General features: G+C 36.4%; 1 protein-coding gene across 6 annotated transcripts in view; it reads left to right on the top strand.

The window, feature by feature from the left end:
- The window catches only part of CEP162 (centrosomal protein 162), a 41,874-nt gene that overhangs the window by 16,065 nt on the left and 1,535 nt on the right, over positions 1-24,274 (top strand). For 3 of the 6 annotated variants that reach the window (XM_031057141.1, XM_031057140.1, XM_031057143.1), the window contains 21 exons: positions 222-271; positions 1,475-1,590; positions 2,491-2,521; positions 2,913-3,035; positions 3,727-3,918; positions 4,085-4,166; positions 5,031-5,295; positions 6,453-6,717; positions 8,403-8,545; positions 9,354-9,581; positions 10,211-10,345; positions 11,247-11,359; positions 12,130-12,235; positions 12,983-13,109; positions 14,000-14,163; positions 15,557-15,661; positions 16,690-16,914; positions 18,023-18,693; positions 19,509-19,650; positions 20,632-20,730; positions 23,520-23,654. In XM_031057141.1, coding sequence (XP_030913001.1) covers positions 222-271; positions 1,475-1,590; positions 2,491-2,521; positions 2,913-3,035; positions 3,727-3,918; positions 4,085-4,166; positions 5,031-5,295; positions 6,453-6,717; positions 8,403-8,545; positions 9,354-9,581; positions 10,211-10,345; positions 11,247-11,359; positions 12,130-12,235; positions 12,983-13,109; positions 14,000-14,163; positions 15,557-15,661; positions 16,690-16,914; positions 18,023-18,693; positions 19,509-19,650; positions 20,632-20,730; positions 23,520-23,654 — 3,517 coding nt within the window. Of the gene's footprint in view, positions 1-221; positions 272-1,474; positions 1,591-2,490; positions 2,522-2,912; positions 3,036-3,726; positions 3,919-4,084; positions 4,167-5,030; positions 5,296-6,452; positions 6,718-8,402; positions 8,546-9,353; positions 9,582-10,210; positions 10,346-11,246; positions 11,360-12,129; positions 12,236-12,982; positions 13,110-13,999; positions 14,164-15,556; positions 15,662-16,689; positions 16,915-18,022; positions 18,694-19,508; positions 19,661-20,631; positions 20,731-23,519; positions 23,655-24,274 lie in introns of those variants that run through there. The other 3 variants (XM_031057144.1, XM_031057142.1, XR_004081735.1) reach the window with 2 other exon arrangements.

Here is a 24,274-nt window from a genome sequence, read left to right as displayed (position 1 = left end):
GTGGTTTTAACAGTTAGATTGAGAATTTTAGCTGGGAAACACTTCATTTTAATAATTGCTGACACTTTTACAACTTTTCTTACCTTTGATTTGATTTGTTGGCCAAATTACAATTTTTTCTTTTATTACTAATTGTAAGAAGCATCAGAGTGTAGAGTTCCAAAAAAAGTATATTTATTTGCTGTCCAAAAAGAGAGTAGAATTTTCATTTTATTTCTCAGAAATGAAAATGCTGAAAAAGAAGAAGAACCTGCACATGAAGAGAAATCTGGTAATACAATCTTTTATTTTACCTGTAGTTCTTACATCAGCCTTTTAGGCTGCTGTTGCGTTATTACTGTGCAGCTCTTATTCATACAGAAGGGTTAAGGTGTTTACTTTTGCTTCTGTGCTTTTTCTTTTCTTAAGTGGATTTTTAATCTATTGTAAACCAAAAGACCAAAAAAAGGGGGAAAAAAGTAGTAAAAATCCTGCATCATTCATGAATGAAAAAAAACCCTCTGATGTTGAAATTTGATTTACAACAGTGTCTTAACTGTTGTCTCTATTTTTGCGCCATTTTCTCATACCTGAGTTTAATCTCTGTAATCTGCAGTACTACTCTTATCTGATTTCCCCACAAAATTTTCATACTACGTTTCTTGCTTATTTGTCTTTCACTTGTCATGTCTCTTTATTTTATGCTTCATTGCTGTCATATGATAGTGTGTATTCATGTAATTTAATGGATTGTATTTTCAAATTTATATATTCAGCTGAACTTTTGAGTGGTCCTGTTGTCAGGATTGAATTTCCCAAGTATAAGGAGGATGTATTTGTAAACCATAAACACATAAAGAACACATTATGATCCAGGGTTTTGCATGGGTTCTAGGTTTAAGTGTTACAGATAATGCAGACACTGGAGCCTGTTAAGCACAGGAGCTGAGTGGGAGAGATACAGCAAAAGAAAACTGAAACTTGTGAAAGGATCTAGGTAACTGAAGGAAAAGCCTTTGGCTTTCTTGTAAAGTTTATTCTCTGACACACTTGGGTTTAAATAGTGCTTACTCTTGAGAGTGGCTTTTGGCCCACCAGAGCAGGTCATAAGAAGCCAAATTACAGATTCTGAGCCTCAAAACTGTCTAAGTGAATGTACAGAGTACTTTATCTACAGGGTTGGAATTGCATCATTGCACCCCTAAGTGAGAGAGAGTAATTGAATAAATGGGGTCAGTTCAAGTACACCTTGAGGAGACAAAGCATGTCCGATCACAAGGCAGCTTCCTTTGAAATTAGAGATATTATGTGTGACCTTCACTGTAGTTTTAGTACCACACTCAGTTTTGGAAACTTTCTGTTGCTTTTGTGAAAGGAGTAACATTAGCAGTAGCTGTTCTTACATGAGGCATTGGGGAAGAGGAAATAGCTGTCTCTTAGTGCCTTATCTTTCTTGAGTATTCATTCTGTTTGACATTTATTTTTACTCTTTTAGGTAGCTACAGTGAAGATTTTGAAGAAGAAACAGATACTAATCCTGCCCTTAAAACTGAGGGAGATCAGGTGAATCAAAGCATCATGTCAGAAGTTGATTTACGTCCTCAAGAACAGGTATAGCTTGCTGAATGTTTCTGTTACTTGCAGGAATTTTAAAAGCTCTGCAGTATGTAACTAAATGTAGTAAACCTTTATATGATACATACTGTCTGAAAGAATATAGTGGCTCTCAGACTATATATTTCTATTAAGGATATGCACTTCCCTGTGCTAGATCATAGAAGGGGTTAAGTTCTTCACAGGGTTTCCTGCTTACTCTTCCTTTGAGTTAAGAAATGAGGATGGAAGTGCACAAATGATGAGCTCAGGTGGAAACTCAGCCTCAGGATGGGTAGTGATTAATCTCTCCGAGCTTTTGAGGTGCAGATGACACAGACCACAGGAATGAATTCTGTACAGAGAAGCCATTTGGACAGAGGACCCAAAAATCTTCACTGTATGAGCTGTGAGGGCACTGCTGTCCACTGGCTTGGTCAGGTCTTCTGATGTGTAGCACATGTGGTTGGAGCACATGGTTGCATCCCTGAAGCACACAAAGATTTGGGGTTTTTTCAAAAGAAGTCTATAAAGCATCATGTATTCATTTTCACTAGGTAAACTTATTTGGTTTTTTTTGTTCTTTTTAAATAAGTTTATTAGAGTGGTATTTCTAATAAATGTTTGAAAAGTTAGAATGGAGCTGTAAATAATGTGCTTACTGCTACTTTTGTTTCTCAAGTTACAATAAAATAGAACCAGGAAGGTGCAAAAATGCTCCTCTGTGCAGAGGAGCATTTGATTTCTATTCACTTGTGAAAAGGTTTATAGAGTACAGGATGTTGAGAACTTTATGGCATCCTAAGGAGGATTTTAGAGAAGTGCATATTCTTGGAGAATGAATATCTGGTTAGTTAGTCCAATTTTTTCCCCTGATATTCAAAAAGTAATTGTTTGGTTTTTGGTTTTTTTTGATAGGAAGAAACAAACACTGGCATGCTGGCTAAAGGTAAAATATAAACTTTGTTCAGTGGAAGAAGATTAAATGGAACTTTTTGAAACTTGCTTACTTGATTTTTACGATTTTGATATTTTTCACTTTATTTTATTGTGTTCTACTGAAAATATGTTGAATTTAAATGGTTAAAAATAATCTACGTATTAACACTTCAAGGTGACCATCAATGTATTTTTATATTTATTACACCTACTCAGAACTCAGATTTGTAATCAGAGTTCATTGGTTTTCCACTAATGGCTATAAAACAATCTGCATAATATTTTTTGTATGCTTAGGACATCAAGCTCTGGTACTTCTAATTACAATGTGACAAAGTACAGTGTAATTAGAAAAGTACAAATAAGAGAATTTCTGTTTTCTTTAACATTTATCTTCTTAGTTGTATTGCTTGATTCACAAGATTCTGCTGTAGAGCTTCAGAAGGCCATTGAAGCATCAAATGTAGCTCCAGGTGAACATGATCAGCCTGAAGAAGTCAGTGCAGCTGAAATGAATGAAGCAGGTAAGGGGTGCTTTAGAAAAAGAAGAAAAATTTTAAAAACCCACCACACAACAAAACTCAAAACCTAAAATCTTCCTTTGTTAAAATAGGTAACTCCAATGTCTTCACTTGTTCTTAGATTATTGGGGAACATAAAGCCGTTGGCTTTTGCCAACAAATCTTGAAAGCAGGAGGAAATACTTCAGGAAATAGTGATGTTTCTGCCAAACACTTGGTTGTTGCAAAGTAGTTTTTGATGCTGCAATTATATGTTTAAATACCATCTCCTCTGGTTATGTGTCATATCTAAAATTCTTCTTTGATAGCATTGAACTGAATTATTAAATACATTCTCTTATCAAACTTCACACAGCAGTACAGGCCACTAATATCCAGATTATGGCTGTGATGGCACCTGTTCAAATAGTCATTTTGGTACTGTTAATTTGGTACTGTTAAAATATCGAGATGGGAGAGAATAGGGGAGAGGAATACAAATGGTAGATGAGATCATTTAGTAGGCACTAATTAACTTGGCAACTTTTCTTTTTATAGGAAGAACAAGATTTTAAATTATTCTTTTTAATGTAAGTGATATCACTGTTTTCTCCACATAATAAACCAAGCTAGTAACTGAAACACAGGCTCCAGTGAGGTGTTTCCCAAAACAGAAAGTCCAGTAGTGTCTCTTACAAGGCTGCTTTTTTCTCAGGTACTTCCTATGGACAAGCCACCAGTGACATGGAAGCACTATACCAGGCATATCATCACATTGATCAGTCTCTGGGGGACACTGGCGAGCAGAAACTGCACAATTCTGCAGTGGCAGTCTCAGAAGGCTTAGGGCAAAGCATGGCACGAAATAATGACATCTATGCAAAAAACATGTCACCTGTTGATTCAGGTAAATAGCTCAAAGGAAGGCATGTGTCGTACAAGCTTGTAAAATGAATGAACTAGTAATATCTATAATACTCAATTTATGAAACATTTTTAAATGTTGTCCTTGTAACAAATATTTTTTCTAGGTTGTTTTTAAATTTATTTTATATTTATTTCTCATTATTTAGATTTACCTACTGTGGAAGAATTGATGAAAACAATTACAGGACATATGTATAATACCAGACATTTTGATGTGGATCCTGAACGGTATTTATTTCAAGATGCGTTTTAAGAATTGTAGTAACCTAAAGCTGCTAATGATTTGTGAAAAATAGCTCACTAAATAACTTATCTGTATCTTTCTCTAATTAAATACTGAAATTTTGTTATATCCTGCACTGGCATTATGGCATTTGCAGTAAACTGTTAAATGAATTATACACTGTTAATAGGTTTAGATCAGGTATTCCCATACTTACTTCAGGTAATAAGCAGCAATGTTTGTCAAATCATTTGGAGGAGTGTTCATCACTCTCACAGCTAGGATCTCTGCCTTCCCAGTTTTCTGCTCTTTCACCTTCCCCATACAAGGATTTCAGCCCTATCCATACAAGGATTACATCCTATCCTAGCTCTCCAAACTCCAGAATCTTAAATTCCTCTTAAGATCAAACCCCACTGTTGTGATTCTTACTAACCTATGCTCCATACCTCCCCCTTATTTGCTGCAGCTGTTCTGTCTAGAGCAGACAGCACAGGCCTTGCAAGTGCCAGAAATACAGCTTATGCTTAGCAGATGAGTTCAGGGATCTTATCATGTAACTGCACTCAGCAGAAATACTGCTCATTTTTTAATTAGTGTTAATTGCAGGCTTACAGGTGTTTATCTTGTAGCCAATTTTGCTCCCTCTACAAAAACAGTTGCTGCTGGGAAGCAGCTCTTTTTACACAGCGTGGGAGCAAATCTGTATGACTAAATCTGCAAGATGGGTCTTAAAAGAGGCTTAGTAGCTCTTTGAAATTCAGGCAGTTTTTACAGCTGATACATAAGGAAAAAATGTTCTCCTTTTTCCACAGTGATAGAAAAGCAAAAGGCAAAACTCTTTATATATGACTTCTTTTTTCTTGTAGTCCTGTGAAACTGGTAGGCAGCACAGACAATGACCTCATTAGCCACTCACCCTTTGAAGACCCCCAGAATAATACATCTTGGGAGAAAAACTTAGTTGAAAAGTTTAGCAGAGAAGAAAGCATCTTTCTACAGACAGGCATGAATGATGATAACTTTCAGAGGATGACTGAGAAAGAAATTCAGACCACTGAAGTGCAGCCTGGTCTACTAAGAGAAAAAATAGGACAAAACTCTCTGCTTTCACAAGGAAGCAAAACTAAAAAAGTAAGTATTATTAACCAGATTTTTGTTATATGGAGGTAATTTTAAAAGGTATGTATTTTTAGACTGCCTGTCACTTGATTATGCTCTGATGTTAAGAAATTGAGAGACTATGTTCATTTTTCTTGAAATTCTTATGTTGCCATTGCTACTGTTAGAGGTCACCAAATCCGGTGTACATTGAGACCAGTGGGATTCTTCTTGTCCCAGCCCAACATGTGGAAGGCTGCTGCAATGCCATGTCTCCAGCTCAAGACAGTGATGTCTCTGAGCATGTGAGCATTGGAGGGACACGTGTAAATGCATAACAGACTCAGAACAGGGAGCATTTCTACAGAGAGAACAGTTAGAACGGCAGTTCAGTAAGAATGTAGGAGGGGCTGCAGTGGTCAGTGTCCAGCTGAGTCAGACAAGTGTGCTGACCAGCAACCTGCTCATGTCACCAGCTTTTGTAATCTCTTTTTTTCTCTATTTCCCAGACTTGTTTCTTACTTCTATTTTGTTCTTTTCCTAGAGATCCTGTAAATTTTGCATATTCTTACAATCATCTCAGACATCCCAGTACAAGATTTATCTAATCCCAAATCTTCTCCTTGCATCCTGAATTTTTTTTCTCCTTGCATCCTCTAAATTAGCTTCACATTCCTTTAGGCAGTCATTTTTTGTGTGTGCAAGGCATTGTAGGGACAGAGGTTTGGCTGATTTATCCTGGTGCATTGCTCTTTAGGGCAAACAGGCTAAACTTTTTCATCTCTTGGTCTTGGGAGTTGTGTGCTTTGTTTTTGATGATCAAGTTTAGCAGAGTTCCTCTGCCTACCACTGTTCCTTTATTCATGGCTGGGTTTCTATATCCACTGTGTTTATTAGCCTTTAGTCATGACCTACCTTATTTGGTAAGCAAAAGACCCTGTAATGTACAGTACAATTAAAATAAAAATACATTTTCCCAGATCAGTTAAATAGAGCCAGTACAAAATACTTGCACTGTGTAGTTCTGAAGTTGTACAATTCTGCAGAATTACTTACTACTAACTTGTTTAAAAACAATGCTTGCCATCACCCTGAGTCTTATAGTTGTGTGATTTTGGTAACTGGTGAATGCTACCCTCAGTTCGCAGCAGAGCCTAAAACTTGTTTTAAACCAGTGTGTTCTGTCACAGGCTCTTCGGTCTTGTTCCTTGAAGAATGAAAGATCAGAACCAATGTCAACCAAACCAAAGAATATTAGAAGTCCAGCACCTGTACATAAAAAGAAACCTTCACATGGGCCTCATGGACTGGTTAGAAGTTCTGGCTATGGGAAGCCCAGTTTACTTTCAAAGCAATCTTTTCCAGTCAGTGAAAAGAAAACGCCAAAAGAAACTTTCAAAAAGACCTGTATGAAAGCCAAAAGTCCTGCAGATAGAGCAAAATCTAAAGGTAATGGTAAGTTTTGAGAGTTTTCATTCTGAATTTAAGAGCCAGAGAGATTTGCTTTTTATGCTTCACATTAAAAAAACCCCAAATGTCATAGAGAAACCTAAACTCAAATGCAGTTAAGTATTGATTTTTTTTCTGTATTAGCATGAAATAGCTGTGAGAGAGACTTTTATATGAATCTTTTTAGTCTTGCTTCATCTCCACTCACATTTACCACCACTATGTTTGAGACTTATCTATTGTTCACCAGCAGGACCGAAAGAGTAAAAAAAGCTGGTGTTCAAAAATTAATATCTACAAGTTGACATTTTTCATTACAGTAAATGCAAAGATTTGCTGACTCACTAACTTGTATGTTTGAGGCTGCATTCCTGTTCTCAGCTTCTTTTGATCTTTGCTTTCCTAGACTACAAAAGAAGTACTAAAAAGGAAGTCCTATTTTCTGTTCATGTCGCTTGGAAACACTATGGAAAGGAGAATACCAATGTAATCCTGTGAAAGCTGGGTTGCAATGAAACTTTTTATTTTGGGGTGAAGCCCAAAGAGTTTCATGAGATAATTCATCTTAAGCTTATTCAGTTTAATTCAGACAATGTTTGCTATCCCTGAGGCATGAGCAAGTAACACTACAGGTACCCAGGCTTAATGCACTTCCAGCATGCAGTGCTTTTAAAAGCCCTGCAGGTAGTGTCAGGAAAAGCAGTTTAGGATTATTTACCTGTCTGAGGGAGGTGCTTCAGTGGCAGCTGTTGAACTGGAGGACCTCAGTTCCTCAGTACATTGATGTGTCTCCCTCTAAGGAAGAGGTTTTACAGCCTGGTGAAGGTGGTAAAGTGAATGACAAGTACTGAGAAAATAAGACTACAGGCTTCATTCAAAATTGCTCTTCCCTCTGTAGCTATAATTGTTCATGACAGTTCAATTTTATGTGATTTCAGAAAATTAATCTCACCTGGCTGCATTCTGCCGGGGCCTCTTCTATAGCTAGGGGGAGAATAGCATTGAATCAAGCAATTACCAAGTCATCAGTGCTAAGGGAGCACCCTTCTGAGGGGTGTGTGACACTAAAAAGGCATGAAATTTGGAAAAGAATCATTGTCTGGTGGGGTTTTTTTTAGGTGTAACATTCCTAAGCAGGAGCAGTTGAAATGGCAGTTTTAGTTACTATCAGAAGGCTGAGATGTGAACAGTTCCATGTATGTTAGTGACTCTAGAGGGATCTTTCCTGATTTCTTAGTCCAGTCAAGTTATTTGATGCAACAAATAAATGTTGCATTTCTTTCTGTACTGTCTGCACTCCAAAGTCTATTTTGAAAATTGCTGTGTCTTATCTTCCCCATAGCTTGAAATATTTTGTGTTTATGTATACTTAGATTATTGGCCACTTCTAAAGTGGAGGAGTGAGCTTAACCTTGTTTTGTGAAGGATTTATTATCCAGCTGCTTGTTTCAGTTGTTCTCTTGGGTTTTGTTTATCTTGTCATTAGTTCCTTACTGAAAAAAAAGAAAAATAAAAACCCTCCAGCTTTTCCATGGTATATCATTGTTCTCAACTTACTATATTTCATTCAAAATTCAGGTTGTAGAATACTTTATATACCTACATGTTGGATCACATGAATACATATTTTTCTTAAAGGACATAAAATTCTGAATATAATTTGTTCTATTTTACTTTCTGACTAAATGAAGAAGCCTTATTTGCTACTAGGATAATAAGATCTGCAGCAAATGAACCAACTTTGGAGGGAAGTATTAACAGAGTTTTGTCTGGCCAATCAGTGGTTAGTAATCTTGGACACCAGGCTGAGGATTATAACAGGCAATATCATCATGTGAGTAATAACCAGTCTTGCTCCTAATTATAGCATGTACTACTTGGTTTGCAAGCCTATTTTTTCAATGCTTTTAACAATTATCACAAGGTTGGCAAATACTAAAATAGTGAATGAAGACTTCCCTTTGGTCACGTACTACTTTTTGCTTTTAAAATATGCAAATATAATTATACTGCTTTTCAGTTGCTTGGATAGTGCTGTTGTTTTGATGGGTCTAGGTAATTAAAGTCGCTTATTAAATTCTAAAAATTACTATTTCATTGTAAAAGATGGTTAAATACAACTTCTACTTACAATATTCTGCTATGAATGTTTAAACAGTACTACTGTTCAGGGATTTTTCCTATTTGCATTGCATTAAATATTTGCATTTGCATTAAATATTTCTGACTTCTCCAAGATGACTGAATTTACAGTACCATAATGATTTTTCCTTCTGCCATATCAACTGCATAAAAAAGCTATTCATTGAATACCTAAAGCATTGCTGCTTTTCTAAAAGTAAGATGCATAATGTAATAACTATGGTAACAATCTAGTGTCTATCATATGAGGTTTATTTGTTTCTTTTTGGATTTTTTGTCTTGTTTTCCTCATATATATTTTGCAAATGAGAAGGTAACTCATTAAAATTAATATAGGATGTTTTGCTATTAAAGTGTTGGGGGGGTTGTATTTTGGGTTGTTTTTTCAAGTGCCTTGTTTTGTTGCTGAGAGCTAGACAAACCAGTTATATAAAGCTGATGAGCAGAGTTCTGGTAAACAATCAGCTCAGTGTAATGTTTCCCTGAATTATCTGCCCTAGGACTTATCATTTTCCCCTTTCAAAAGCTGTGATAGAGAGCTGTATTTGTTAAAACGACTACAAACAGCAGAGGAGGACCTGAGCAGAGCTCAGGATTTGATTCAGCAGCTGGCCAGCAAGCTTTCACAAAAAGAGAAGGAGATGGAGGCCAAGATAGTGGAACTGAAAACACAGCATGAAAAGGAGCTTTCCCGTCTGGGTCAGGAAAACTATGTTCTTCAGAGTAAGGTACTTTATCATCTTGTATCCTGTGCCTATAGAAGAGAAGAAACATTGCTTCTGAAAATTGAATCAATGTTACTTTAGATGAGGTGTTGATGAGGAGAAAATCTGAATTTACATGGACACCCTGTAATGTATACCTGCTGTTACATTTATTGCCTGTAAGACATGATTTTTTTTTTCCTGGAGATAAACCATGTTATCCTGAGTTTCCTTACTTTGCTATTTTGAGAGTCTTGCAGCAAGTTTTTGCAAAGATTTGATTCACTCCCACAGATACCACTTGTTACAGATAAGTACTATATGCTGAGATCTTGTTTATAATTCTTGATGCATTTTTCAATGTTGTGTTTTGTCTGTATGAAATATTCCCAGAGTTATTCCACTATACCCTTGTTGAGAATAACTCCATCATAACATATCCTCCTGTCTAGAGACATAAGAACAGAAACATCTAGCTTTTCCCAAACATTTTATACCTTTTCTCTCTTTCATAATGCTTCTGTAAAACTCTAGTTAGAGCCACTTGGTCTGCTCTCATACCATAATGAAGAGACCATAGTCTTGTAAGTCTTGTAGAAAAGTCCATGTTGCTAACAAAACTTTCTTCTTGTTTGTGTGTCTTCTTCTGAAAGCTAAGAAGTATGGAAGAGATTACCCAAGAAAAGAGGTGGACCCATGCAGCAACAATTCCTATAACTGAGGAAAAACTGGCCCAAATACAAAAAGAGATTGAAGATCAAGAGGTCATTATTCAAGGTTATCAACAGGTAACACCACACATCATGTTGACCTGTGTTTTATTCAGTTTCAGAAACAAAATTGTTTAATGGTTACTACTTTTCTGTTGAAAACAGGTATCTGGTTTTCCAAAAAGTGGATGGGATTTGGGTGTGAAGGGCAAACGTATTGCAGGTTTTAAAAGTCTTTCACACATCTAGTTTGGACTAAGTTTTTCCACAGATCCATGTAAATGTTCTAAATTGTAAAAATCAGTAACTTTTCAGTTGAGAACTGGGAAAATACTTTATGGTCAATGAAGAACCACAAACTTTTTCCCAAATGTAGCTGAAAATTGGTACTTTTAAGCAGCATTTGAAATCTGAAAAATTTTGGTTATTAAAATGTTTTTCTCAAGCTCTGAGCAGCAGATTTCAAGGTAACCTTTTTAGCATGCCTGATTTGTATTACTTAGTCAAGTGGAGAAATAGATAATTCAAGTTTAATAATCCTTTTGAATACTTGCAGCTGTAAAATCCAGTGGGTAGCTCAACCAGCTTCCAGCTGATGCTCAGCATGATTCCTTGATATAAACACAATGTCTTTCCAACATATGGCTGTGAGCATCCCAGACAATGATGATTTGTGTCCCCAGGACTGGAGTGTGGGCAGCCTGATCTATCAACACTCACCCCTGAACACGTTTTTAGAGTATAGTTGGGGTAGTTTGTAGAGGATCTGTCTTAGCTCCTTCATGCAGAGTGAGCAAACACTTGGATGAGATTGTAGGTAATGAAAGTAGATATCCATTTTAGAAGCTCAGTAATTAAATATTTAGTGTTTTCTTCCACTGTTTCAGCAGGTAAACTATGTGATTCATAGAAAATTGTTTTATAACTGAAGAAAACAGTAATCTGTGAACATTCTTTAACTTTGTCTGTCTCAACTTAGGAAAATGAGAGGTTATACAAACAAATGAAAGAGCTACAAATCCAAAACAAAAAAAATGAGGAACGAATGTTTAAGGAGAATCAGTGCTTAAAGTCTGAATTAATACAGTTAAGGTAGGCTCATTTGCATATCTGACCTAAAATCTCTAGAATTTTCTGCTGTTTTTTTGGTTTTTTTTTTTTTATTGAAGAACAATTGCAGAGTCTTATCAGGCGCATGTTTTCTAGTGTTTCTGAGGTTTGTGGCCTTGTTTCTTCTTTTGAGAATTGATTTGTGTTGATTATGGGCGCTTAATTCTTTCTTTTCTTGATGGTGTTGCAGACCTGTGGAAAGACTGGAGACTTCCACTTGGGATATATTTCAATGTTCTTATTCATATCAGAATACATAATACATCACGTTCTGATATTTTGGCTCTGCTGGTGTTGTTAAGATGTTCTGATGCTGTTGTAAGACATACAGTAAATCAGGAGGCACAAGAGGTTCTGCTAGTGTAGAATTCCCTGCATTGTAGGTCCTGTGAGATTTGCATCCTGTGCTAGTAATGAAGAAAAGCAACCTAGCAATTGTGTGTACTCCTAATCTACAGATCTTTGCTATGGAGAGGCCTGTAAATGAGTTCCACTGATGCAGGGTAGATTTTTATTTCCTTCCCTTGTGTAGTCCAAATAAACTAGTTCATGTGAGGTGAGAAGACTTCACCTTACAGTGAATTTTGTTTGTGTATAAATATTGTGCATGTTAGTTTCTCTTTTGTTTTGAACCTGCCCAGATTGACTTTGTTGTACAGTTTGGGGGGCAGGGGGTTGTGTTTGTTTTTCAGTAACCACTGATAGTATGCTGAATCACCACATTGCATAACTGCTTTTCTGTTGTTGTTTAGAGAAAAGATAGAGAAGATTAACAACCAGTCACGAGTCATGCAGGATTCTGAACCAGCCAGAAATCAGAGTTTTACAGAATTGATTTCAGAGCTTCGAGTAGCACAGGTAGGGATATTCCAAGCCTGTAAGATAACAGGGAGTAGTGCCTTTGCATGTAGCACAGAAATACAAATAATACCACAGGAAACACGAGGAGCACATGTGGCCCAATGCACACAGGCCTGATGTGGCCTTCTCAGCAGTTCAGGATAGGAGCTCACTAGCAATAACATACCTGCATGTACATGCCTGGACACTCGGTCTGTTTACTGGCTACTCCCAAAATCTCAACCCCCCCAAGCTGATTTTTGCTGTACCTGTGCATACCTAGGACCAAGGGGCTGCATCTCTAGAGATGGCTCTGGCACCAAGACCTTCTGTCCTACTTGGTCTTGAGGTTTGCTAGTGTTCATGTGTAGCAAAAAGAGAGACTGCTTGCAGAAAATGGCAAGAATGTAGTAGGGTGAACAATACATTTGTCCACTTATCCTACAGTCTTCAGTCTCAGAAGTAAGTCAAGCCATTTTCTTTACTGACCCTTTCGAAAGGCAGAGATTTTCTACTTCTATGACAGCTAAGTAAGGCTTAAAAAATCTAAAGTTTGGGGTTTTTTTAAATGTTTAGCTTATGTTTTCCCATGCTCTTCTATTGCAGGGCCTGACAAGAATACCAAAAGTAAAATACCTTATTGTTGCTGTGGTTGGATGTAACTGTTGTGATTTAATCTTTGTGTGATTAAAAAGCATGCTCAGGGGTTTTGTGGGATATTATGTGTTTAGTTTTTCATGTTTTACTGTTTTCTCTAAAATCTAGAAAGAAGAAGCTAAATTACAAGAAGAGATAAGACGTCTAAAACAAGATAAGCAAGCTCTTGAGGTAGACTTGGTACAAGCCAAAAAAGAGAGAGATTTAGCCAAAGTCCAGATTGCATCTGCATCAAGTAAAGCACCTTCATTTTGTTGAATAATTTTGCTTACTTTGCAGTTCAGTAAATAAATGTATAACAAAAACTTGTTTCTTATTAAAGTATTACTTAGTGAAATGCATCTAGACCATTTACAAATACTGTCTAAACTTCTAACAAAAGCATACAGAGAAGGACATGCCTCAGTACTTTCGGTACTCTGTTAGAAAGTATCTTCCTGTATCCAGCCAAACTCTTTGTTGTGACCTGTTAACTTTCATTTCTTGCCAGTCTTTCGCTGGATGTGGAAAAAAAATTATTTAAATTATGTGACAACTCTGTTCATAAGAAAAGATTTACTATGTTACATCTTAGTCTCCTATTTAGTTCTTGCTCATTTTTTACCTATAACTTACACCTTGGCACTTTTTTCAGCATTCTTATCAGAGCTTTTCCAACTTTGAGTTAATGAGAGAGGGCTCAAAATTGGACTCTAATTTCCAGTGTCAGGCATCACAAATGCTAAGTGCAGTAATACTTACCTCCATGTCTCTTCTGAAAATGCTTGATCCCTAAATGGGAGGAGTATGATCAATAAACATCAAAGCATATATTCTATGTTGTCATTCATCTTGATACTGAAAGTCTGTTTATTAGAGCATAATCAAGAATAGATCTTCCTGAGATTCTGTCTTAAATACTTTCTATAGTGAACTGTAAACCATTGAGTACTGCTGTGTATGAGAAAAATAAAAGGGTTTTTACAAATACTGTTGCTTTTTAAATCCCAGTTAGGATCTGGTTTTAAAACTACTGCAGTAACAGTGTTGTCAAAATGGTAAATGTATGAAATGTGCTGAGGAAGACAGTGTTGACTAATTACTCCTTCAATACATAATTGCTAATAAAATGTTTTATTCTTGTAGGTGAGAAGTCTTATGAATTTAAAGTTATGGAAGAATCGTACAAACAGGAAATTACTCATTTAAAAAAAAGACTTCAGTGGTATGCAGAAAATCAAGATCTTCTGGATAAAGATGCAGCCCGTCTTAAAGATGCAAGAGAAGAAATTGAGAAACTAAAACTAGAGGTGATAATATCTAGCTTTATCTAAGAAGTTGGAGCTGAAAATTGTTTCTTTTTCCAGTGATGAGTTTAATGTAATTATTTCCTTCATAATAAATCCTTTTTTTGGTATATTAGATTGGTTCTATTGGACATCTTGCCAATGCTTCTGGGAACAAAAGTAACATGCTTCCCTAAAACCTTCAAATTTCTTGACCTAAGGGAAAGAAGTATATTGTTATGTTAACAACCAGGAACACCCTTCTTCTCATTCTCTTTTCCTCCTTTTTGCTCCATAGTAACTTAGGTAACACTTTTTTTTTTCTCTTAAGTACCAGTTCTAAATTCTTTCGTAGGAAAAGCGCCCTGGTTACTGTAGTAGGGGGGAAAACCCAAAACACTTGAAATTTAAAACAAAACTAATACGTGAATCTTGAATACTGGTGAGATTTGCATTGTCAGTACATTAGACTTAGGATTCACAAAAAAACCCAAACATTTTACCAGTGCTAAAATATAACTGATCTTGGAATCTTTTGTGATCTTTTATTAGAGACATCACAGAGGAGAGGAGTTGCTTCTGAAGGAGAGCCAGGGACAGACACCACCATATCAAACTTTGATCAAGATACCATTCCTGTGAAAGGAAATATTTTTATTGGCATTTTCTCTGTGCTGGACTGGTGTCTAAAAATTCTGGTACCTAGAGCTGTGACTTCATAGAAATAATCAAATCAGTCAAACTATAAAATGCTGGCATAAAAACATGACTTAGCATGACTTGGTAATATTACCAGTCTGGGAGAGAATTCAAGATAGGAATATTTTTAAATATCCAGGATATAATATCAGAGATCATAGTGGCTAATAAAGGTAGGAAATTCAATTTTAGATTATAGCTTTGAGTCCTCATGACCAGGCATCACAGGAATGCAGGAACATGAGTTATCCAGGCCCTGGTTCTCAGCTGGGACTCAGCTTTTATTTAGGCACAATATAACATTGCCTTTTGGCTGTTTCTATATCTCATGACATAGTGTAGCATTGCAAATCACAAACCATTTCCGAAACCCATCCTGAAATCATGGAATGCACTGTAGCACTTTGTATGACAGCTTACTGATCAAGCCTGTATACTGGCAGTATGAAAGAAAGGAGCAGTGTTCCTGGTATAAAGACAAGAGTGTCCCAGAGCTGAAATTCTCTTTTAGATTTCCATATCTAATTTCAGTTGCTTTGGAGAAGGAAGCTGTCATGTGAGTTTAGAGTCTGAAGAATCATCTAGTACAGAAATTACCATTATGAGTTTTTAAATGGCAGAATATTTCCATTGTACTATGTGTGTTTGAAATGCTTTTGTACTACAGGACAATGTCTCTGAATACATATTTCAGTTTGTGTCTTCATAAATTGGACAGGTTGAGAAGCTCAGAGCTGAAGCAGGAGATCAGTGTGTGCAACAGAAGAAACGTTTGCGAGACAGAGCAGCAGATGCTAAAAGAATTCAGGATCTTGAGCGACAAGTATGCAATAAAAGAACTCTCTCTCATTTAAACTTTGTTTCAGATAAGGTCTTTTAAAACCCCAGTGCTTTCATAAGGATAAAGCACAGCATGAAGTTCTGTGATGAAGTAACTTGTGTTATTGGACACTCATAAACACAAGAGTAATTATTTACTTAGAATAAGTAAATCTTCTTGCTACTATATTCAACAAGCTGGTATCACTTTAAAAATCTTTTAAAATAATTGTTTAGATTTTCTGTAAAAGGAGCAAGAGGGCAAAGCCAAAGCTTGCTAAGACTCCTGTCCACGTTCAGTAATCCCTTAACAGTATGATGAATTCCAGCCAAGTTGATTCAAGAGTAGGGGTTTAAATTCTATTGGATTCCTACAAAATTCCTGAAAAGTGGGGGAGTGGAGACCTTAAAATCCATGTTTCTACTAAAAAAACATCAAGTGGAATGCAACTCCTGGAGGAGGTAGCAGTTGCATTGGTTAGGGATGTGGGACTCACGGGCAAGAGCCTTTGCAGAATTCTGATATGAATATCTTATCTATAGATAAGGGAGGAACTTGTTTGCTGCATGCAAAATGTTAGTTTTACATGATTGCATACTAGAAAATAAAAGATATATAATCTGTTATTGGGAGCATAGTTCCAATATTGCTATGAAATATCCTTAACAGTTGGAAAAGTAGAATGTGAATGCAAATCCAGAAAAAAAGCATATTCACAGCATTAAAAGCCATTCTCAAATCCCTTTTTTTGACTTTCTTTAGACTATTGACATAAGGTGATGTGAAGACCAGAACAATATTTTGTTTAAGATCATGTGTAAGTTAGTCAGTAAGAGACAATGAATCTTGCTTTTCTGTAAACAAAAACATAAATGGAAGGAATATAAAATAATTCTCAATATATGCATCTATGGTTTTCATTCTTCCACCTTAAGGGAATGAAATTTGTTGACATTCTATCACTTATTTCTGTTCCCTTTTCATTAGAACTTTATTATTTTTAACCTTTGACTTAATTTTCTTATGAATAGATCAGAGAAATGGAAGGAATTCTAAAAAGAAGGTATCCAAATTCTTTGCCTGCTTTGATTTTTGCTGCTGCTGCTGCTGAGAAAACTAATGATCTTTCAGCTAAAACAAACACAGTTGAATTTTTGGAGAGAAGAATAAAGAAATTAGAAACAGAACTTGAAGGTAAAGATGATGAAGCTAAGAAAAGCCTTCGTGCCATGGAACAACAGTTTCAAAAAATAAAGGTAAAAGTTGAGTAGTGTACTTTGCAAGTAACAGTCACAAGGCAACTAAGTGTAACACAGGGTAGTGGTTAAAACTGAAGGCAAAGACCATATTCAAGGGAAAAAAATTACTCAAAGAAATCAGAACCAGAATTTCAGTACCTTCAGTACCTTCAGCACCTAAGATAAAAATAGCATTTAAATCGTTAGGATAATCTTGAAATGAAGAGGACATGTTCTCAAGGCATAGTAATTTAATTCTTACAGTTAAGGTAAGTTGTTTTCACCCTGTGGGTCAGAGTAGCTGCTTCTCTAATTCCTTGTTGTACCAAAGGCTGTGATTTCAGAGGTCTGCTGACTGAGCATTTCTGTAGGGAGCATTGGGAACCACTAAACATACTGTCCAAAAATTACATGATAGTGAGCCTAAAGACTTGGGTTAGGAAGCATGGAGGTCTGGCATTTTACTTCAAGGAAAAGGTGAACTGCATAGGTGCTTAATGAGCAAGAAAGGAAAGCATTGGCCCAGTTTTTTCCACCTTTTCTCCACAAGTTGCTCATCATACTTTCCTCAAAGGCCATCCAAGCTATTAAGAAGGTTAGGCTTTCCTCAGCACATTAGGAGGAAAGATTGTGTCTCTCTCTGAATTCATACTTCTTTCTTCGTACTTAGAAATACATAAAAAAAGAATCTGTTCTGTTAAAAATTAGGATGTTTTGAAAAATGTGAAATACAACTTTGAACATGTGACATCAATGTTTGCCAGCTGACATATAACAAGTACCTAATGACAAAATTAACATTGGTAGAATCTGAAGAGAACGCAATCACATAAAAATGAAATATTTTCTTGTCAATATAATTGTCTATCCCATAATTACTGCATCCATTGTGATTAGATTTTTTGCAGTAAATTTTTCAAGTAATTCTGTTTTACAGCAGACTTAATTATTTCACTTACTAATTCCTGAACTGATTGAGTAGTTTGTTAGTAATCCTGATTTGTATTTTGTCTTCTGAAATCTTTCTCCAGAAGGGCAGTAACTTTAAAGAATAATAGGAAGGGCTAATAATAACAGTACACTTATGAAACTGCTTTTTTGTCCCTACTTTCTACTCCCCTCCTAGATACAGTATGAACAAAGACTTGCAGAGCTTGAGCAACTACTTGCATATGAATTTATGAATGAACCACCCAAACTGAATGGTGATAAAGCCACTTCTGTGGAACTTGAACAGGAGCTTCAGAATCTAAAGAAGACCCATCAGATCACTGTTGGAAACCTCCAAACAGAAATTGAAAATCTTAAAACTCAAAATTCCCAATTAAAACTCAGAAGTAAAAATGATAATAAAGACTTAGAGTCCATGGAGTCTAAGATGAAACAAGGTAGCACAAAAGACAGGTTGTTAAAATTAAATGAAGAACTGGTCACCAAAAATAGAGAAATACAAGACCTCACAAAAACTGTGGAGAAACTTCAAAAAGAAAGGATGGTGATGTTGTCTGATAATAATTTGAGAAATAAACCAAACACTAATGAGAATTCTACAGAGGTCTTGAAAAATAATACCTCAGCAACAGATAAAAGGAATTCGAACAATACTGAACCCTGTCTAAGCATTTTCACTGATGACAAAACACACCAACCACATACCTTCTCTGATTCTCATCTCTTGAAAGTTGTGCAAGAAAATGCCCATCTGAAAGAGGAGCTGGAGAAACTGTCCCTGGAAATGAGCCAGCAGCGGGTGAAGTCTCAGGCAGCACTGGCTTATTCTGAAAGCAACATGCGCAGGTAAATGCTCAACATATTCCTTTTAAAACCTTCTTACATTGTTGGCAAACATAGGATTGAGGTAGCATATTAATATTCAGCCATGTGTGAAAGTTGCTTATACCTTCATTTGTGCTGTTTCTGACTTTGGGGGTTTTTTTGTTACTTTGGGTTTTTTTTAAAAGCAGTGCACTATCACAGTGCTTTCTACAGACAAACCTGTGTTAATGCTTTTATTAATGCTACAATTTCTTCTGCTTTTAAGTAAAGTATCTCAGTGTAAATCATCATATCTTAGATGCTTTGTGTTGTATGGCATTAATACTTGGTCCATGTTCTTTCCTGCAAACCTGGAGTGTGCTTTCAGTGGAATTTACTTGGCCAACTGTAGAAACCCTATACTTTACCTAGTCTCCCTTACATCCCTTCACAAACAAAGTAGAAGAAATTGACATGCAATTTAGATTGCAACACATTATTTTCTAAAATAGATATCTAAAAGAAGATAGCTGCATTTTGATTAAAAAGCATGTGTCCTCTTGCCACTGTTTTAATAAGAGGAACCAGCAAAGATGATTGACTGAATTTTTTGTATCCTAACTGCCTCTAGTTAGATGATACACATATCCACCATGGTCGGTTTCCCACCCTTTTCTCCCTTCAGAGCAATAGAAGTAATGGTGATCCTGTCCTGCAAGGTTCTGTTATGAAATATACAAGATCTGCTGCCTTTAACATTTTGGTTATTTTGTGTGTTCAAGTGAGAAGCTGCTGCATTTTTGAAGAACTGTCTGTAGCTGCTTTACTGCATCTCACTTTTCTCTTGCTCTGTTCAGGATGCAGGAAGACACAGCAGAATACATTGCATCTCTGCAGGCTTCCCACCAGAGGGAAGTTGAGAAGATTGTTTGCCAGCATGCAAAGGAACATTCTACTTCTAAAGTAGCTGAACTAAAGAACAGAATTTCAGCACAGGAGGTAAGATACAGTAGATACATTACTTACATATAGATAAATCTTTAAGTTATTTCTTTCTGTATTACTATAAACTTACTTTCTTTGAAGTAGGACCTATTGTTTTAAAAATCATCCTGTGCCACAGTATTCATAAAATCCCAGAATGGCTGAGCTTGGAAGGGACCTCTGAAGGTCATCTTGTCCAACTTCTCTGCTCAGTAAGATCATCCAGGACCATGTCCAGGTGGCTTTTGAGTATGTCTAAGGAGGGTGATTCCACCACTTCTCTGGGCTATTTTACACAGGGTATAAAGGGTAGAAAGAGCTGTTTCGTTCAGATTACTTAACATTTATAAATGAGGAAAGTAACTTGAAGATTGAGGCTTGTTTTCATATGCTACATATGTACCTGTGTGCTATTTAACAGCCCATGCACACACACGTTTTGGAGGCAGTGTTGTTAATGCGCACAGCACTTACACCTGCAGTACTACAATCACAGAAACATAGAATGTTAAGGGGTTGGAATGGACCTCAGAGACCACTGATCATACTTGTGATCATACTCACAAGCCCTCTTGCCATGGGCTTGGGAGGGACATGGGAGGGACACCTCCTACTAGACCAGGTTGCCCAAGGCCTTATTCAGCCTGGCTTTGAACAGTGCCAGGTTTGTGGCATCCACAGCCTTCCTGGGCAGCCTGTTCAAGTCTTTCATTTCTTCCTAATATTTAACCTAAACTTCCTCCATTTCAGTGTGTATCCATTACTCCTTGTGCTATCACTACAGTTCCTGATCACGAGTCTCTCTGGATTCCCTGTAGGCCCCTTCAGATACTGAAAGGTTGCTATAAGGTTTCCACACAACCTTCTCTTCTTCAGACTGAACAGCCCCAACTTTCTCAATGCTACTTATTTTTTTCTGTACTTCTCCTGCATTGGTTTTCACATGTTGTCATGGATGTGTATGCTAACGACAAAATATTTTTAAACCTTTTTTAGATATTAATAAAACATCTTCAAGAACAACTTGGTGAACAAGAGAGACGTCAAGAAGCTCTTTTAGTTTCACAGATAAGAGAGCAACTCCTACAAAAAGAGGTATATTTAAATTTCAATGGGGGTACCTTAGTCTGATAAGAGTTTTCATCATAATTCATGTCAAGCCTGAAATAATATGTAATAAAATAAGTCTTAGGAACAAAATCTTTGTCAGTTGTTTCTACATCAATTATCCCTGATAATGCAAGGTTTTTCTAGTGTGACCAGGAGAACAACACAGAACAGAATGCAGAACTATGACCTTTTTTGATGTTAATATTTTTATTATTATTTTGTTTGAAATGTCTGACATCTGTATGAAGTTTGATCAGTAGGTTAATCCAGATTTTCATATCCTCTGAGAATTATGGTGGGTAGTGGTAAATAGACCACAGGACTTTTTCTTTATTCCTCTTAATTAAGAGGATTTTTTATTACTGTTTTCAAAAGCTTTTCTTTTTTCATCCTCCATTGGCATAGAACTGACTTAGGCAATTGTATTCTTGGCTTTCTCCTCTGCTATCTCTGAAACTTAATGTGTCTTAAGAAGGGAGAGTTAGCTATAAAAGTTATGAAATTCAGTGGGTTTTGAGAGAAGTATATAGGTTGGGTTTTTTCCTAATCTTCTACTTCAATTAATAGCAAATAATCTAAAATTTACACTTGTTCTTATTTTTGCATTTGGGTTAATGTTGGATCAAATTGCTGTCCACCTTTTAGCTCAAACTTCTATAATCATTGACTATGCATTTGTTGTTCTTGAAGTAGGGCCAGTGTTTGTTGCCCTTTCCTGTTCAGGAGGATGTAGCCTGTCTCAGCATTGTGCCTGTGCTTCATTCACCTTCTCCTTGATGTATGAAGATCACTAATTTTAACTTAATTTTTTATAATACTCTAGCTTGCAAGGGTTATTAAAAGCAATTAATCTTTATCTCGCTAAACTCAGATTTTTCTGAGTATTTATCTTATCACGTGCAAAATTCCACCTCTGTTGTGAAGTATTTGTATAAAACTGCGGGTTTTAGGGGGAGAAAAAATATGTCCTATTAAACAAGTTCTGTGTTTGCAGAATAGGGGCTGAGACTTTGGGTTCACATAGATGTTGGCTTTCCTTACAAAGCTTGTTTCATTCCAGTGGTGTCAGTATATGTAATACTTCTTCCTGGAAAAACAGAGCAAGAGTACAGTGAGACAAATGTTGTTCTTTCCTCTATGACTGCTTTACAGGTTATTGACAGTGATGGTTTAAGAGATCATCCAGTCTGACCCACATGGTAGAGGCCAACTTCAAGGTGCTGGTATTTGAGAAGATGTAAAGGAGTGTCTTTGTTACAGAAATCATTGCAAGACCGTACAGAGAGAAATATCTATGCCTTGCTTTTGCCCTCTAGCACAACTTCTGTGCTGCTTTTAAAATACATCTTTAGCATTAAATGATTCAATAAGTTTTGCTGAGAAAAGAAGACAACCAAACCTGCAAATGGAAATAGTAGTGATAGGGGAAAGCATCTCACTGGTAATAGGATTGAGTCCTGTGTCTAAAATGGTGGTACATCCAAAAAAGGCAGAGTTTTTCCTGAGGCTTCTTGGAAGATTGATATTTGAATACTAATCTCAGAAACACTGTTCATGGATGTTTTCCATTAACTGAGTGCTTCCTTAACAGCTCGCACATAGCACTGCATTGTATTTGACGTGGTTCTGTCACTGGCAAAATACACAGAGCCTCCTTTCTCCTGGGGCTTTTTTCCCCTCATGAGATCTTTCCACTATGATTTTTTAATTGTATTTAACTATATACTTGAGACCACACATCAGCCCTTCCCTTCAGTAGGACAACTTAGCAGCCAAGCAGCAGACACTCATTTGCACAGATCTTTTGAAACTAAGAATTCTGCTCCTCTGAAAAACATGGCTGAACAGTTTTATCTGCTGGAGTAATGGACAGGCAAGAACCTACTGATATAGGCCTTGTTATTTTAGAAAGCCACCTTGAAATGTGTAAGTAATAGTAAGCTGCCTCAGAGTCACTTCTCAGTAAGAGTGATAACATCTTACGAAGACGCAAAGCTTCCAGCTACGTGAATTCACAGCAGAGGGGCAAGGATGACTGAGTGCTTGAAGAGGGGTAGCAGCTCTCAAATATATTGGCTAAGGGAAGCTAAGGACTACCATAAAGGATAAAGATGTCAAAGTTTTCCCTTTAGTTTACTTATACACATTAAGAGTGACCAAAAGATACTTTGGATGAAGGAATATCAAGTTACTTAGAACAGGCAAAGCATGAAAATAAACCCAGTAGGGCTTTATAAGAAAACTTCCCTGAATTTCTGGAGGATTAGGAAATCAGTTTTACGTCATTGTCAAGTTATTTTACCTGGTAATTATTAAACTTGCATTCAGGCTTGTAATCATCTCTCTTAGCAGCATGTCTTTAATTCATTTAGTCCTTAGAAACTGGTATCTTTTATATTTGGTCTTTATCTTGGGTGTGAGAAAGGAAAGTATAAGAACATCTAATCATAATATTCTCTGTTAACTTTTGTTGTATGAAGTATAAAAGGTGACAGAACACAATCCCTTCATAACATTATTAACAGGACTGGATTTATCAAAGAGGCCTAGACTTTCATGTCCTCAGGCTACTTCTTAGAAATGAAAAATCCTAATATAAGTCCCTGAGTCCCTGTTAAAGCTTTTGAACAAAGAAGATTTCTCTTTTATGTCTTCCTTTCTACAGCTTTTGAATATAATGATTAAACAATGCAAATACATTTTTAAAGTAATCTGGTTTATACACTGCCTAACACAATTATAACAATTTTCATCAATTCTCTTTTTGACTGTAGGTGACAAAATTGTTGGAAGAACTGAGAGAGGCCAGGGAGAGCCAGAGTCCTGAAATGAAACATTTCTTGTGCCTGGAAAAGAAAATCAAGCATATAGAGAGCAGACATGCAGCAAGAGAGCATGAAATTCAAAAGGTACACCAGTGCATAGCTGCATTTACTTCTCAAGAGCAATTTATTGGTTTAACTGTAATTTTATGGTATTTATTCAGGCTTATTTAGCTCACACTGCAGGAGGAAAGTAGTTTTTATGTAGCCATGGTTTTGTCTTTGCCTGCTAATGCAAGTGAGTGTAGGTGCTGCCTGGTCTAAGGAAACCCCGCTGTGCTAATTAAGATTACTTGGGTAAGTTCCTTGCTGCCTGGTCTAAGGAGGTCCTGGTGTCCCAGAGGGTTGGACTCCAGACAGACCTTTGGAGTCAATATCATTATTTCATACTTCAGTTTCACAATGAAAGCAAGCTACTGAAAACTGACAAGAGTTTGGAGTGCAGAGTCTAACCTATAATATATTCCTCTATGGAACTGTAATTATCTAGCCCTTGCAGCCCTATTCAGAAAAGCTGCATTAAAAGTATAGTAATATCTTACTTCATTTTAAATTTTAAAACCAGATCTCAAGGAATATGCTTTTAATATACAGATTTTTTTTGTTGTAGAAGGATTTCTTCTTGTACATTTCTACATCAGATACTTATTTTCTTTCAAAAAAGACCCGTGCATAAAACAAGTCATTGGATTAAAAATAAATTCTGT

This window comes from Geospiza fortis, unplaced genomic scaffold, assembly GCF_000277835.1.
Source record: "Geospiza fortis unplaced genomic scaffold, GeoFor_1.0 scaffold190, whole genome shotgun sequence".
In the NCBI taxonomy this organism is placed as follows: domain Eukaryota; kingdom Metazoa; phylum Chordata; class Aves; order Passeriformes; family Thraupidae; genus Geospiza; species Geospiza fortis.
Note: the sequence above shows the minus strand (reverse complement) of the source record. Positions and strands in the feature narration are given on the sequence as shown.